The sequence below is a fragment of the Patagioenas fasciata genome, chromosome Z, assembly GCF_037038585.1.
Source record: "Patagioenas fasciata isolate bPatFas1 chromosome Z, bPatFas1.hap1, whole genome shotgun sequence".
NCBI lineage: Eukaryota > Metazoa > Chordata > Aves > Columbiformes > Columbidae > Patagioenas > Patagioenas fasciata.
Window position 1 is genome coordinate 70,076,560 of NC_092560.1, and position 16,870 is coordinate 70,093,429.

Sequence of the window (16,870 nt, forward strand, 5' to 3'; positions counted from 1 at the left end):
CCAATAAAGGATTCTTTCAAGTCTAAGTACAAATCCCCTGTCTGCAAAAGGAAAAGTCAGCAGAACATAGAAACCTAGTACTTTCCACCAAATAGTTGGGTAACTGTCAGCATTTTTTTTTTTTTGTGAGACCTATACATCATGCCACTGGCAGTTTGGTCATACATAGCATGGGAATGGTATGAAAAAATCTTTACTGAATGCTGTAAGGAATGGTATTGGCCTGTCATCACTGATACTTGCATGTGTAAATTGCAGCAGTTTGGTTCTATGTGCTTACATAGAAGCTTTCCTTCTGCTGTGTCTTCAGAAGTGATCTTATATGAATACAGCGTCTTGAGGTGAGGTGATGTGATGTGAGGGTTGTGCAGCCCAGAGTGGCTGTGAAATTTTTCAGGAAATGTAACATCTCTTCCAGTTTCACAGCGTCTTGCCTTTCAGTGTACTTCAGGTGGGTTGGGGAAGGCTTGGGATATGCAGTCCTGTCTTTTATTCTACCATGTAAGAGACTGTAAGTAAGACTTTTCTTCCACCAGAGATGCGGTAGGTATACAGCCAGATTTTGTACCATTCAGGTTCTTTCCAGCTGACAAGTTGTTTCCATTATTTATTAACACCCTTTTCCATAGTTTGTTCAGGCAGCCCTCACAATTTTAAGTTTGTGCTTTCAAGTTTTCCAGGCTTTTTTTTTTCCCAGTTTGATGAGTGTAGCTAAAGTTGTTAGGTGGCATTTACAGCTTTTGAGCGTTAGTCTTTTCTGGGACACATCCGGGGTCCCCTGAGATGATTTGTTGTATAATTAAGTGCTCAAATGAGAAAAATCAGTTGAGTTTTGCAGGAATTTCCTGACCAAACGCAAAAGAGCGGGACACAAAGCTGTTGCCCAGTACTTGCAGTCAGTGGACACAAATACTATTTGATTTGAGAAGATCTCTCAATCTGCAATATACTGGTTTTGCTTAGTACCCAGTTTTTTAGCATAAAAAAGCTCATTCTTCTTCTGAGATATGATGGTGGTTGATTGAGCTTTGAGCGTCTATCTGAGCAATGTTAGCCAGAGAGGTTTGGTAGTTCTGCTATCTCCATGACCTCACTTGCTTTCTGGATAACGTTCTGTGTAAATAACCCGAATTGTACAAAGGGTGTGTTAGCAAAGTCAGTAACTTTCTGCCAACTACCCCATTGCCATATTTTGGAACTACATCAGTCAGTAATCGTTGCACAAACTGTTCTAAAGAATCTGTTCTGTTTCAGGGAGCCTTTTAGCAGACTTTTCTACTGGGTGATCTCCACCTGTTGCTCTTTAGGTCATTGCTAAAATGCGTTGCTAATCCCTTGTGAAAGTCGAAGAAGTGATCACTTGATGTCCACACCAAGATGTTATTTCCCAGCGTTTTTGTAGGACTGTGAATGTTCTCAGCTGTATGTCAATGATTTGTTTAAAATTGAAGCTAGTATGCTGGTGGTCTACTAGTAATCCTCATTCTTCAGCTCGTATGGAAGAGAACTCTTCTGCAGTTCACTTGCCTATCTTAATCATTCCTGGGTTGCCTTGGGCTGTACATAAAGGCTCGTTTTTCCATACTGGAGAGGATCTCTCCCTTACGTACAGTCAGAGGCACAAAAAGGGAATCCAGGCTCCTTTTACTAAAGAGTTTGAATTCAGCTCCTGGTCTGACATTATCTCTCTCCTTATCTGCATGCCCTTTTCTGTGTCTGCATGTGGCAGCCATGCCACTGAGAGCTTGCTGACGTACAGGTCTTAACAGCTAAGTTCCTTAATTCTGCCTTTTCCAGGGGTGTTGAGAGTTATATACAAAACTCCACAGTCTTTGCAGCAGCACCCATCCCCCAAAAGAGAGAATTGCTACAAAAAGCATTAAAACTGGAATCTGAAATAAAAATACCATGTATTTTGGTCTTCTGATGTATAAAATACCCTAAGTTTAAAGCAGTCATATCTTACTTGCATAGGTATGTTTTCCTTCTGATTGAGCCTTGTCTTTCCTACTATCGATTTATTTTTGAACATTTTTCTCAGAAAGCACAAATTGAAAAAAAATATTTAAGTGGAATGGCTTTTATATCTTGTTAGTAATGTATGTAAGAATCAGATTAAAAAATTCCATTTCTCAGCTCAGTTACAGAAGGAAGAAGAAAAGCATGTAATAAAGCTGAGAAAATAGCTAATGAAGTACTTTGTTTACTAACTTGTTGGTTTTGTCTTTTTTTTTTCCATTCAGGTGCCTCAGGAGGCAGATGCATCTGACCAGTCTCAGTCTCTACTGCAGTAAGTATGATAAATCACACAGGAATTCCAGTAAGGCATACTGTAATTAAGCAATTCCAATTTGCCTCCATTTGTATGTTATTTTATTTTTGGTGTTCTGTTGTGAAGCGTTTTTCTTGTTTGCTTAGTGAAGGATCTCTCTTTCTGTCAGAGGTAATTCTGTGAGTCAAACTGTACCTATGTTTATTTTTGTTGATGGTATTACCTTAAATGGTATAATGGCATAAGCAACAGGAACGACAGTAAACAACTCAGGAAAAGCATTAGACAAACAAATACAAATTTGTAATAATAATATTAGACCTTCTGTTCTTAAAAGCTGTGGAAGGATTTCAGTAGAAGATGGATTTATACTAGAAATACAGAAAGAAGTAATAAAAAATAGGAAAGGCCATTTTTTCTCTTACAGAATGAGTATACAAACACATCTTCCAACCCTAACCATTCTGCGATTCTGTGATCTAGTTCCACTTAGGAAATCTGAAAGTCTTTGTTACTGCATGTCCTTGTAAAGAGATGTCTGCCTTTAAAATAGCTACAGTTGTTTCCACAAGTAGTTGTAAGTAAATTAAAAAAACCCAAAAGTACTGCAGAAATCTTCATAAGGTGAGCAGATTACAGTTGTTTCTGAATAAGAACTTTTTATTGTATTGTTTAATTCTAGGGATTGGATAAACTGTCCGTCATTTACTGAAAATATTTCTAAGCCTGTTTTTTCATTAAATGCTGCAGTAGAGAGACAGCAAGATGATTCTGTAGGTATGTTGTATTTTGTACAAAACTGAAAGTTGCTCTAGGTGTGGCAAAATCATTTGAGAAGTTGAAGATTAGTATCTATGTATGTTTATTTAGAATCTGACTGCATGTGTCTTTTACAACAGTTGTTTAATTTTCAGAGTTGTAGTTCTGTAAGTATTACGTTACAGTTGTTTGACGAATTAACTGTTCTCCCAAGCCAGTGGTGTATTTCCAGCTTAAAATTCTTTTATTGCTGTGGAATTTTCTGGCAAAAGTTACAGGCCGCATGGTATTCAAGTCCCATATGAACATGTAAGGTAAGCACGGATGTAACAGTCATTGAGGGTTCCTACCTGATGCTTACTAACATAAGCAAGAACCAAAGACGTGTAAGAAAGGAGAGACAGAAATGCTACTTGTAATTCCCCAGATCTGTGTGTCTTCTGCTGCTACATGAGTTACACTTGTCTTCATTGGTGCTCCCAGCAGTGCAAGACTGCCCCATCTGTTTCGCTGTCTCCTGGTTTGAGCTAATTTTGCTAACCCAACAGAAAACTGTTCACTTTATATCTGGTTAGGAAATACCCAGGGAGTCATGTGAATGTTAAAACATGGTGATAGGAGCAAGGGGACTGGGATCAGCCCTTTTCAGAGGCAGTAATTTATTGGGTTGTTTTAGCCATGTTGTCTAATTGCACTGTAATTCCAGAGGGCAGGGGATACATCTCATCCTGTGGAATAGGCAGCAGTTCCATCTGCTGATAGTGTTTGGAAATGCAGGCCTTTAAACCACAGTGAAGAAATGTGACAGAATAGCCCTGAAATATAATTCGGTGACTAACAGAGCCCAACTAGAAACCATATTGTCAGTTTCACTACGGAACATGACTATAGTAATTTTTAAGGTTTGAAACCCCAGCCTTGATCAGGAAGTGAGGCCATTTTATTAGAGATGATTAGAACTTTCAGAAGTGGAAATTACAGCTGAAGTATTTGTTTACTCTCCTAGATTTAGATACTGAATTGAATGGATTTCAGAAAGATTCAGAAAAAGAGGTTAGTATATTTTTACAACTGAATGTATACAAAATATAATTTAATTTCATTAACATTAGAGAGTATTTTACTGAAAAATACCTGGTTCTTTCATTTTTAAAAGCAGGCACGCAACTTTTGAAACTGGCAGCGCATTACGTTAAAACAATTTAAGAGTTAACCTTTTCTGTTTTTTCAGTAGGAACTGCAGTTATTAAGCTTGCAGGGCAGAAGGGTAGAAGAGTAGCAGTAACAGTGAAGTTACGGACTATGTAAGGGCTGTTACTTAAACTAAAGTAATGAAGACATTTAGTAGCTTAAAACATGTTTTTCACCAATGAAAGTGATGGGAGAGACATTAGGAAGGTATTTGAAGAGGAATCTTCGGGAATAATGACTTACTTACGGCCAAAAATAGGTAATACTAATCTCTTTGATATATCTCTTTGGTAGTCGTAAAGCTGCTCGTGAGTGACAGGTTTCACTGCTGATGAGGTGAAAGTGAGGGAATAGCCTTGGAGCTGCCTTTCCCCCCATTTGTTGGCTCCTTTCCCAGCGATACTGCATTGGGGATGCTGTGGAGCTGACAGGCTGGATTTAAGCTTTCTCCTGTAGTGCACAGGGAGAGGTGGGCATCTGAGGCTTGGCTAAACCGGGCTCACTCACTGGCATTTGGTGCAGTGAGTTTATTAATGCAGAGTTTTTATGTCCCTGGCCAAGTAAATTTGGGGTTTTTTTTAGATGAGACCTCTGCTTGACTTCCCTGTCCGTCTGCTTCCTCTGGTATGCAGACAGTGTGGGCCTGTCTGTTCGGGTGTTGCAAGGTACTGCCCATCTTCTTTGCCATGTGCTTCTGATGCTACCTTTGTGCCAATACTAGCGCTTGTTTGACCCCCCACATGGAGTGAGTTTTGAGGAATAACTGTCAGATGCTCTTCAGTTTTTATAGTTGGCTTAGTTTTCAGCCAAGTTATCTTCTCAATCCAGCTACACCAGTGCAGCACAAGAGAGGATGTGGAAATGCACAGCTGAAGGGGAGTGCAGGGATGGGGATTGTACCAACACTAATTTAGAGAAGCTTAATGCAACTGGAATCTTACAAGTGTAGCTTGCAAATAGTACTGATTATTTTAGTAAATATTTGCTTGCAAGCACTGCTTTTGCACAAGAAGAAAGGAAGGAAGGAAAAGGAAGGAAGAAAGAAAAAGGGAAGGAAAAGGAAAGAAGAAAGAAAAAGGGAAGGAAAGGAAGCAAGAAAGAGAGAAGGAAGAGGAAAGGAGGAAAGAAAGAGAAAGAAAGAGACAGACAAACCTTGGAGAGAATAAGGAATTCCCTGACAGCTTAAAGAAAACACAGGAGCAAAAATTCCACAATATATCCATGTGAACCATCCAATCCAGAAATATCTTGAACAAGAGTTGAAGATTCCGCGACCACCAACATAAACACCCAGTGGCCAAATGTTCCCTTGATTCCTCTCCACTTCCTCTTTTCCCTTCCAGCACTCCCTTCATTCTTCGTTTTCAGTCACTGAAATCCAAGCAGATTTCTCTCCAGTTAGCAGAGGAAGTGCTGGCAGCATTGCATGAAGGGATTCTTGGCCTTTGCCTCTGTGTCATATGATTGTGTGCTGTCATGTGCCACCGCAGTGTTGCTTAGTGTCTGCTCTGCTACTTCTGTGTTATCTCCTTGTGTTGCCCCTCTGAAGCACAATGCCCTCTTTGTGCTTTTTGATTTCTAGTCTCAGTTGATCCCTGACCGGTTCATTGCTTTCAGGTCTGTGTATGATGAATGAAGAAATTGTTATTGAAATTTGCTCTGTAGCCTTTTCCACAGCAAAAAGTAACTGGTATAACTAACTCCTGTTGCAATGTCATGGACAGTTTTGAGAATTTCTGGAGGACTAGTGGCATCAACAGCATGTTCCTAGAGAAACAAGATAATCATACTGGGCCTGCCATCTGCAGCTTCTTAGGAAACCTCCCATTAACTTACAGCTGGATACCATTTCCAGTATTTCTTCTCTGACATTCGAGTGTGGAGCAGTTGATGGCAATATGCAGTCTAACTGTCTGCTGATATAACCTGCCTAATGCAGAGACCGTAGCATCACCACTCTTCCATCTAGTCCCGTAGATTTGAACCTATAAATAAAAGTTATAATTCTATATAAATCAAAGAAGGTGAACAATATTCTGGGCTGCGTTAGGAAGAATATTGCTGTTAAGTCAAGGGAGGAGATCCTGCAATGAGAACTGGTAAGACCACCTCTAGAATTCTGTGTCCAATTCTAGGTCCTCACTACAAGAAAGATACAGACACACTGGAGCAGGTCCAACACAGGGCCACAAAGATGATTAAAGGACTGGTGCATCTAATTCTGTAAGGCCTTAGACACCCCCCCCCCCCCCAACATTGTTCTCTCTAAATAGCGGAGATATGGATTTGGTGGATGAACTTCAGTGGATGAGGAATTGGTTGGATTGTCATGTCCAGAGGGTAGTGGTCAGTGGCTCTGTGTCTGGATGGAGATCAAGGATGACTGGCATCTCTGAGGGGTCCATATTGGGACCAGTGTTGTTTAATATATTCATCAATAACAGAAACAATGGGATTGAGTGCGCCCTCAGCAAGGTTACATATGACCCCAAGCTGAGTGGTGCAGTTGACATGCCTGAGGGACAGGATGCCATCCAGACGACCTGGACAAGCTTGATAAGTGGGCCTGTGTGAACCTCATGAGATTCAACAAGGCCAAGTGCAAGGTCATGCACCTGGGTTAGGGCAACCACTGATACCAATACAAGCTGAGTAGAGAATGGATTGAGAGCAGCCCTGCAGAGCAGAACTTTGGGGTGTTGGTTGATGAGAAGCTCAGCGTGACCTGGCAAGATGTGCTTGCCACCCAGAAAGCTAACTGTGTCCTGGGCTGCATCAGAAGAAGTGTGACCTGCAGGTTGAGGGAGGTGATTCTGCCCCTCCACCCTGGTAAGATCCCACCTGGAGTCCTGTATCCAGCTCTGGGGTTCCCAGCGCCAGAAAGACACGGACCTGTGGAGAGGTCCACAAAAACGATCAGAGGGCTGGAACAGTTCTGCTGTGAGGACAGGCTGGGTGAGTTGGGCTTGTTCAGCCTGGAGAGGAGAAGGCTCCAGGTAGACCTTATTTTGGCCTTTCAGTACTTACAAGGGGGGCCTATTAGAAGGATGGGAGCAGACTTTATAGCAGAGCCTGTTGTGATAGGACCAGGGCCTGTTGCGATAGGACAAGAGCCTGTGCTTTTAAAATAAAAGAGATGAAGTTTGAACTAGCTATAGGGAAGAGGTGTTTTTTTTATGATGAGGTTGGTGAAACTCTGAAACAGGTTGCCCAGAGAAGTGGTAGATGCCCCATCTCTGGAAGCTTTCAAGGTCAGGTTGGATGAGGCTCTGAGTAATCTGACCTAGTTGCATGGACATTGGACTAGATGACCTTTGAATGTCCCTTCCAACCCAAACTACTCTATGATTCTATGATGAGGAGAGGGTGAGAGAGCTAGGATTATTCAACATGGAGAAGGCTTTGTGGGATCTTACCACTCTGTATGAACACCCGACAGGAAGGAATGAAGATGAGGAAGCTAGAATTCTCAGTAGTGCCCACTGATAGGACAAGAGGCAGTGGACACAAATTAAAAAGAAGTCCCATCCAAACACAAAAATCCCACTTCTTGTCTTTGAGGTTGGTCAGACACTGGAATAGGTTGCCCAGAGAGGTTGTGCATTCTCCACCTGTGGAAATGCTTAGAGCATGAGTGAACATGGCCTTGGGCAACCTGCTGCAGCTGACAATGCTTGAGTGGCAAGGTTGGATTAGATGATCTCAAGAGGTCCCTTCCAACCTCAACTGTTCTGTGTTTCTCTGTGCTTCCCTCATGCCACAGTATATTGGAGGAATCTTCAGCTCAGTGTTCTCACAAAACCTGGTAATGTTTATCCTTCTGAAGTTTTACAGTAATTCTCCTGTACATATGTATTGAAAACCTGAACTTCTCTGTTGTTGTCTCAGAGCCAGCAGATACAGGAGCCCACTTAACATTTCTACTCCATCCTTATTATTTATGCTTCAGTATTAGTCCAGTTTTATGTTGTAACATTTGCAAGCCACAGTCTGTGATGCCAAATAGCCACCAGTTTCTCAGTAACTCCTTTAATGTTCTCAAACACGTGGAAAAAAAATCCTTTCATGTCAGGGCTCACTCAGTGATGTGAATACACTGCCGTGTGGTGGAGCTGACAGGCTGGATTTAAGCTTTCTCATGTAGTGCACAGGGAGAGGTGGGCATCTGAGGCTTGGCTAAACCGGGCTCACTCACTGGCATTTGGTGCAGTGAGTTTATTAATGCAGAGTTTTTATGTCCCTGGCCAAGTAAATTTGGGGTTTTTTTTAGATGAGACCTCTGCTTGACTTCCCTGTCCGTCTGCTTCCTCTGGTATGCAAGTTCTGAATCAGCTGAGGCTGGAGTTGACTGTTGTGCTCAGCTGTTACCCAGTGTGTGCTTACTGGGTAAGATGGGGAGACAAGAGATTCTGGGCTAATGCTAGAAGGTCAACAGGATTCATGCCTGGATTAAGGAACACCTTGGTTTGGATTTGTAGTGGGAATAATTGAGACATGAGGATGTTGGGATTTAAATGAAGGCTTTCAAAGTAATGTGCTCAGGCTCAGTTGAAGAGATTCACAGATGCCTTGAGATAGCTGACATTCAAACCCTAAAAAGTATTAACAGCCTTATGCCAAAGAGATACATTTTTCTCTTTGGAATTCTTACATAGGAACCCCTTTCTTAAAACACAGCTCTTCTGGTCAGGGATGGACCCGAACCTGCATTTACCTCAATATTTGTATTTTACTGCTGAGCTGCTGACTGAGGGGGAATCCTGCTCCTCATTTGAGTGAAACTTAATGTATTCAGACTGTATTTACCAGACCATGGTCCACCGGAGAAAGAACTCCCTGTTTTGTTTCAGTTCCCAGCTGGCTCAGCCTTGCTCCTTCAGCAGCTCCTCTGTTCCTTTTCAACAGACAGCTGCAGGGCCCTTAGGCACCGGGACTTGAAGTGTCTTTATAGGTAAGTGGCAGCTCAGAATGAGTTTTAGGGATGGAAAGTTTTGACTTCTATTGTGTCTTGTAGATTTTAATGACTTGTAGAGCAAGTCTCACAGGATTTTGCCAGCAGAAATGGATGCTCAAGAAATGTAGGCATCTGTAGTCTGATAGAGGTTTGTGATCACCAGTCACATTTAAGTATTGGATTTCAGTTCCCGTTTGAGTTTTTAAGATCTTGCAAAATCAGTAATTTATGCCTGCCTGATCCTTCTCCACTAGTGTAAATATTTCACCTACCTTTTAACAAATGCACCAAGCCTTTTTCTTAGGAAGTTTGTAATATATATACACACTGTTCATACCACTGTTCTTCAAGTACAGAAAGTTATGCAAGTGAGTTTTTTCCCCAATATTTTAAAGTCTGCACAAATGAGAGAAGTGGTCTAAAAAGAAACTGTAATTCAATACAGAAAAGTAAAAAGTAGTTAGTACTTAAAAAGGAGCAGTTAACTACACAGTTACAAGATGGGAAACAGCAGACTGGGGAATAATTTTTCAACAAAGAATCAGGGATTTATAATAGCTTACAAACTGAATGTGAGTTAATGCTGTCAGATTTCTGCCCTTTCTGTTTAATTTTGTGTGAGTATCATCAAAATTATGTTACCAGTGGTTAAAGGATTCTTGTACTACTCAGTATTGCCACTTGCTGGCAGCAAGAGTCTAAAAATGTATTGAAAGAGATCCAGTATTACTAAGCAACAGTACTATTATGTACAAATGTAATACAGAAAAAATGTTTTAGGTCTGCTGAGGCATTTGATTTTCTCCTGCAGAAACATTTGAAACAGGGATAGGAAAAAAAATGAAAAAGCTATTAATGGGTATAAAAATGGGTGCATCTGTTGAAAGCAGCTCAAAGTAAGTAGAAAAAACAGTAGCAGTGTTACTTTTCCAATAAGAGTTATGGTCTTGTGGTTCTGTACTCAGAGTGGAAACTCAAATGTGCAACCTCCAAACATACTCCCAAGGTTTTGAACTGAAGCTTCTGAGGCACAAATGCTCCATACCTGTGTTGGATCCATATAAACACATAATCAAAAGTCATATATTGTGTTTTGCTAACTATGCTTTTTTATATTATTGTGAATATGTTCATTTTCATTATTTCTGGGTGATGGAAATTTTTAATGCATTTCCTCTAAAGCCCTTTAACACCTTCAGGTCATTGGCAATGGCATAATATCTTTGACCTTACAATAAATTTAGTCTCTCTTACTCTGGGTTTTCACTGCTAGGGAAGACAACAGCTGAAGTGCTCTGGTTTTGAAATGGAGACCTCAGTCTAACCCTTGTTAAGAAACTGTATGAGTTCTTAGGGAAGGCTTTGAGTCTTATAGTTTATGCAAAAATTGCAAATTAAAAATATGTATATCTATATATATGGATTAATTCTTAAGTGAATGTTGATTATTTGATTTTTAGAGCTGTTCCATTCCTTTTTGTAAACACTCTTTTTGATATTTGGATTTTACAGAAACTAAGTAATGAAGATACCTTTCCAGAAATAAACCTCTGTCTAAATGCCTTTCTGGAGCATACAGTGATGGTTCCAAAGGAACAGGCACCACAAGATGTATTTCCACTTGTTTTAGAAGATTGCCAGAGAACCTGCATGACAGTTGTTGACACAGATAACAGAGTAGAAGAACATTCCCCTGATAATGATACAGATCTTTCACTGACATCCCTAGGGAGGATTTTCATGGAAGTATTCGCAGAACAGGGTATAGAGACTGGTGAATTGGAAGTGAGTGATTTGTTGAGATCCCTCAGTGATTCTGAGAGTCTTCAAATGATAAGCCCATTGCCTGATACATTAGAGCGTGAGGATCATGCCTTTTCCTGCAATCCATCAGCAGATGAGAGCAGTGATGCCCTGCCGGTAGAGCTTGTGACAGCTCTGAATGCCTTGTCAGGATCTGTAGTACAACCTGTCAGTCCTCTAGTGCCAAATGAGATTCAGCCTAACACCGAGGGAGGAACCTTAAATTCGGAACCCCGTATTCCCCAATTAAATGATGACTGTACACAAATAACAAATGTGATTGAGCCTCAACTTGCTATAATTCAGCCAGAAGAAATAAAAGCCTTAACAGGATCTACCTTGCAGAGGACAACAAATGAGCAAGTATATACATAGTTTAATTAATACTTGAAAATTTATGTTTATCATAAAATATTTTATAGAATAGCCAAATTACTTGGAGATATGAGTCTTAGGAAAGACTCCCTTTCCCTTTCCCCTTTGCTTACCCCTTCCGCTTTTTCCTTCCCTCCAGTTGATCTTTAGTAGGTAGCTAATTTCAAGGTGGTGAAAGATCTCTAGGCTAATTTTCTCAGAACCATGGCAACTTACAGAGCTTTTTCAGTGAAATGCTGATTTCTGAAATTTGTAGCACATCTGTGTGAAGCTTAGCGTATGGATTTACACAATATTGAAGTTAAGATTATGAAGCAGGGTCCTGTGGGAATGAGGATCTGTAACCTCTTGTCACTTAATAATTGTTTCTAGCTTTTTTTTTGTTCCTCCATCTGCTTTTCTTCAAGACAGAAAATAGGAAGGCAATTTAGTGGGGGAAAAATACTAGTTGATTTTTCAGTAGCTGTTGAGTTCTAACAGTAATAGTGTACACCTTGGTTTTTTCTCATCCTTGTTTCTTCAGAGTATCCCTGTTGTGGTGAAACAAGTACCCAAAATATGAGAGCCTGTATTCTCCTGAAGATGCAAGCAGGATGCTGGATAGCCCATTTATTTTAATATGTGGTCCCTTATAAAGCAAATAGGTGGTTTGTTTTTTTTTCCTTTGACGTGTTTTTTTCTTCTCCTCCTGCCCTCTTCCCGTAGCATATGTAATGCCATGGAAAGTACTGCATTTATAGTTTTGTGAACTGAAATATCTGTTGTTTCCCAGTTACCATGTTAACAGGCATCATCTCTTGGCCTGGAGGGACCACTTATAGGAATGAAGTTCACCACTTCAGTTGCCTCTTTGCTGAATATGTCAATTAAAAATATGAATCAGCAAAACCTCCATTTCAATCTGTATCCTAAGAAAGGACTAATAAATTATTCCACTTCACTTCGAAAGAATTTGTGTGCATGTGTGCTCAGGGTTTGTCCTAAGAGCTTTCAACATCACTCATACATGTAGTAAGCCAATGAATACCCAAGTTTCAGCAACTTGAGTGATACTCAGCAGCATGTCACACTCCTGTGACTAAAACAGTGAATAAACTCAAGTAACTTAAATTAACTGCCATGTGATGATGTATCTTTAAGGTGGGATTTCTCTCTCTTACTGTTAGATGAGTCTCTGATACATACCAATGGTTTAGGTTCCCCTTTGCACACCTTAAGATGGGGTGAATCACTATCATCTCTTGAAAGTAGCTCTTCCTCTTTGTCAATGATAGGGTAAGGAGAATGCCAAGTGTCATCTAGATCCCTGGCTTTCAGAAAGCTGAATGTACGTGAAGTGAATCTCATCTGTGGTAGCTATACCTCAGGGACAGTATGTCTTTAGAAATAACTTCTCAGCTGGGAGTAACTGAACCTCAGGCGAAACAGAGTGCTTGATCATGCACACATTTCTAGGCTTGTGTAAGAATGAGTTAAGATGTGCTAGCTTAAGACATCTTAAACATAACTTTATTTTTTAGGACAGTAGATTGTGTCCATAGGAGACTGAAATAAATCTGTCAAGTCCAGCTAAACAGCTTTCAGATAGTGACAACTTTTGTTTGCTGTCAGCCAGCCTAGATTTATCATTTAGGTTGCGATTGTGAGTATCCTAATTCCCTTGGCTTATTCTGCTGGGGGCACATGGTGTGGCATACTATTTTGGCACTTCCTCTCCTGTGGCAACCCCTGTCTCTTGTATCTGTAGAATTCCAGTTACTCACTTAGGTAACCCCTCCATTATCTGTGAGCACACATGTAATTCATAAGACAATGATGTTCTTGGAGCTATTATATATGCAACCCTTGTTTTAACTGCGTGCTTAGCAGTTGCTTGTAATATTTCTTTTTTTTTTTTTTTTTCCACAGCCTGTGAATGGTCATCAGAAAGAGAAAGAAGTAATTTCAGGTTACTGGACTCTCACCTCTAGTGGAAAGCAAACTGGGGAGAGAAGTTCATATTCAGTGGAGGCTGCAGCATGTACAGAAACAGCCCCAACAACAATTTCTAGTCATTGCCAAACACTAGAAGAGATTCAGCAGAGGATGTGTCACAGTGGCAGTGCAAGAAACAAAGCTAAGGATTTTGAGTATGGCAAAATCATGCATAATATTCTTAAATAATTTTTTAAAATTAATGTTACAAATGCAGTGCATACAGAGTACTCATTCCTCATGTGAATTACTTTAAATTATCAAAAGGTAAAGGTTTTACCTTTTATTTAATGTTCTGGAAGTTCGTTTCTCTCTTGATTTACTCTTTATTCAGTAGTACCTGAGTTAGCTTATGTGGTTCCATGCTGTTACAGACTTCCTTTAAAAATCAAATATATTCACATTCTTAGCTCTACTATAAACATCTGTTTATATAGACAGGAGAGTATTTTTGTTGATTCTAAGCAAATCTTTTGTCAGTAAAATTCAGAAATCTGCTTCTAAAGACAAGCAGGATCTAGAAACCAACATATGCCAAGAAATAACTCTGAACGAGGCTAGAAAGGCTGAGCAGAGAAGGAGCAGGAGAATCGAAAACAAGCTGAGTAAGATATTGTCTGGTGTTTATCATACAGATTATTTTTTTATTTTAACAACTATACTGAATCAAATTAATTACTAACCTCTCTAATATCTTGTGGCATGGATTTCTTTTAAAAAGTTGGTACAAACATTTTAATAATTAAAGTTATAGATAGTTTCCCTTACTTGTTTAAACCTACATAATGGCAACCTAACAGTTGACTTGTTTGCATAAACTCATTAAGAATCATGAGAATTTTTTCAAGATGCAATTTTTATCACAGTGTTAAATATGAAAAAATACATTGTACTCTGAAAAGCAGAAGAAAAACGTTTCTATGTAGAACGAGAATGCAGATCCTTTTATACGTTCATGTATCCTTCAATAATCTAGTATTCTGTGAGCAACATGATTCCAAGGGCACTGCCATCCTGAAGAACTGACCTGTACAGAATAGTTTATTCTGTTTTGGATGCCTGCTGCTGTTATGCTGTCTGTTGTAAATATAGGATTATAGGGCCTTCACTACCACTGTTATTGAGCACTCTTGGAAGTATTTTTCCTTGCAATTTCCTTTGTCAAGTAGAAAGATTGGTATTTTTCATCCTTTGAAAATACATGCAGAGAAATGCTTTGCCTCTCAGAGGAAGTGTGTAGGAGAATACAGAATTTCCTCACTTAAGAGCTCACTCCATTACCTTTAAGATTGGGGTCTTAATTTTTTGTTTGTTTGTTTAAGCCCAGTTAGTCTGGATTTATCTGTGCACCTACAATCAGTTAAACAGCTTACGAACTTCGGAAGTATTTGAATTGTAACAGCTACATTATAGATCTTAGAAAATGTGAATAATTCTACCTTGAATTAACAACCCTTCTGTTTTGCAGGGTTTTAATTATTTAATCAATGGAAGCAGCATTTTAATGAGATATGAAGTTGTATGACTAACTGCTTATCTATTCAAGTTGACTTACTAGTTCCCACTCAAAAAACAAGCTATTGGTTTTTTAGCATGATTTCTGCAGAAAGAATTGTACTGCCTATAGTGGTAACTTTTTGTTAACCCAATCTAACTATTTTACCTCCCTTTTGCATCAGACCTAGTAATCAAGAATCTGTAAGTCATCTTAGTTTGGTAATTCACTGGAAAAATAGCCCCACAAAAAGTTTAAGTTTGGATCAGCAGGCATCAGTTGTTTTGCACAAGGTCAGACACAGGGAAGGCGGTAAGGAAGACAAGGTACAAGTGATGTGAAATGGGTCCTCCTGAAGTAGCAAGTTAAAGTGGGTTAAGTGTAGCATGAAACTGTCCCTTGTTCTTTGTATGTCTCTGTGGTTCAATCTCTCCTGAACTGCCTGGCTAGTTTAGACCAGCTTTGACTACAAACTGAAATGATTAAGGTCTTGCAGGCTGAAGAGGTAGAGGAGAGGGACTGTCCATGTCCTCAGCTGAGAGGTGGTTTTGAGTAAACCCATATCTATTCTATATATAGGTATCTGTGTATCTGCCTATATATAGATTCTAAAAATCTACACGGAGTCAAAACCTTAAGATTGGGAATTAGTCTGAACTCACAGTGTATCACCATGCACAAAACAGCAGAGAGTTTTAAGGTCATACTTAATACCTGTTTCTGGCACCCAGGTGGAGTTTTAGGGCCAGTGAGCTGCATCTGCTACAGCTTGTGGAGAAGAGCAGTGTATATAGCCTGGAGACCCCAGATTTTTTATTAGTAGATCGATGAATGGCCTAGGCCATGCAGTGTGCTTTCTTGCAGGCAGTCCTGCTGTCCTTTCCTTCCTCCCTTCTCTCTTCTCTCCCTGTTTTTCAGAAGAGGCAGTATCCAGGATGCTCTTCTCCACAATATGAAGGATGCTAGGATGGTACTTCTGGTGAAGTACAGACAGCTCATCTGTGTATTGGAAATTATTTCACCCAATCTGAAAACTGTAATGAGTGAAAAGAGGAGAGAGAATTTGTTTTGTAAAACAATAAACTAAAAGTTAAAAAATAACTTCTTCTACATTTTATTTTTTACGTTTAGGTCTCGTATCCCCAAGCAGCTGTTCATCTTTCGCTCTTTGCAGAAATGGCTGAGCTTGTTATGAAATAACGGGGCAAAGCAGTCTCAGGAAGCTAATCTCAATTAGTATCCTAGTGTAAATACTCCTTGCTCATGAAGCAGAGGTTTTAAGACGTAAATGAGTACAAAAGAACTGCTGATAAATTTGACTTTAAAAAAAAAGATAAATTGATGAGAAACTGGCTAGCTGTTGAAATGCTCATCTTGTAATGAACTCTAACTTAGAATAGCGGTTTTATCATCCAGTAGGAAACAATGCACTTTGAAAAAATGCCATTAAAAAGGAAAAAGTCTAAGCTTAACATACTTTTACCAAGCCGTATTTCTGTTTGTTCAGTTCCGTTGCAGGTTTGGTATGAAATTAACTATAGCATCTTTTATGGAGTGGTATTATTATTATTTAATTGGTAGTTCATTTTTTTGAAATATTTGTTTCTACTAGATTGAATGAATATTTTTTTTCTCCAAAAGCTTATTTACTAACTGTAAGCAAAGTGAAGCCAAAATTACAGAGGAAAGGTATTTTTCTGTTCAACTTATCTTTTACATTATTTTTCAGGACAGGAAGCCCTTGCTCGTGCTGTAAACCCTGGTAGCCCCATTTCAGTTTCAACAATGAGAAGGAGAAATACTTGTGGTGAGACCTTACTGCATAGAGCCGTTGCTCATCAAGATATAGGCCTTGTACGTAAGATAATAAAATCCCATGGAAGTGTGAATGTTCAGGATTATGCTGGTAAGTTGCAGTAGTATTAAAATACTATTTTCAAAAGAAGTATCTACCTATAACTAATAAAAGTGCCTATTATGAGTTCGTGTGCTGGACAAGGCTGTAGGTTTGTTACTAGTTGGTAAATTATTTAGTTTCTATTGGTTT

The 16,870-nt window shown here is 39.5% G+C and overlaps 1 protein-coding gene across 1 annotated transcript in view; it reads left to right on the plus strand.

Moving 5' to 3' along the window:
• ANKRD31 (ankyrin repeat domain 31) overlaps positions 1–16,870 on the plus strand; it is a 65,992-nt gene that overhangs the window by 4,695 nt on the left and 44,427 nt on the right. The window contains exons 4-10 of the mRNA XM_065861371.2: positions 2,244–2,290; positions 2,955–3,049; positions 4,044–4,084; positions 10,689–11,342; positions 13,263–13,483; positions 13,809–13,933; positions 16,553–16,729. Coding sequence (XP_065717443.2) covers positions 2,244–2,290; positions 2,955–3,049; positions 4,044–4,084; positions 10,689–11,342; positions 13,263–13,483; positions 13,809–13,933; positions 16,553–16,729 — 1,360 coding nt within the window. The remainder of the gene's footprint in view (positions 1–2,243; positions 2,291–2,954; positions 3,050–4,043; positions 4,085–10,688; positions 11,343–13,262; positions 13,484–13,808; positions 13,934–16,552; positions 16,730–16,870) is intronic.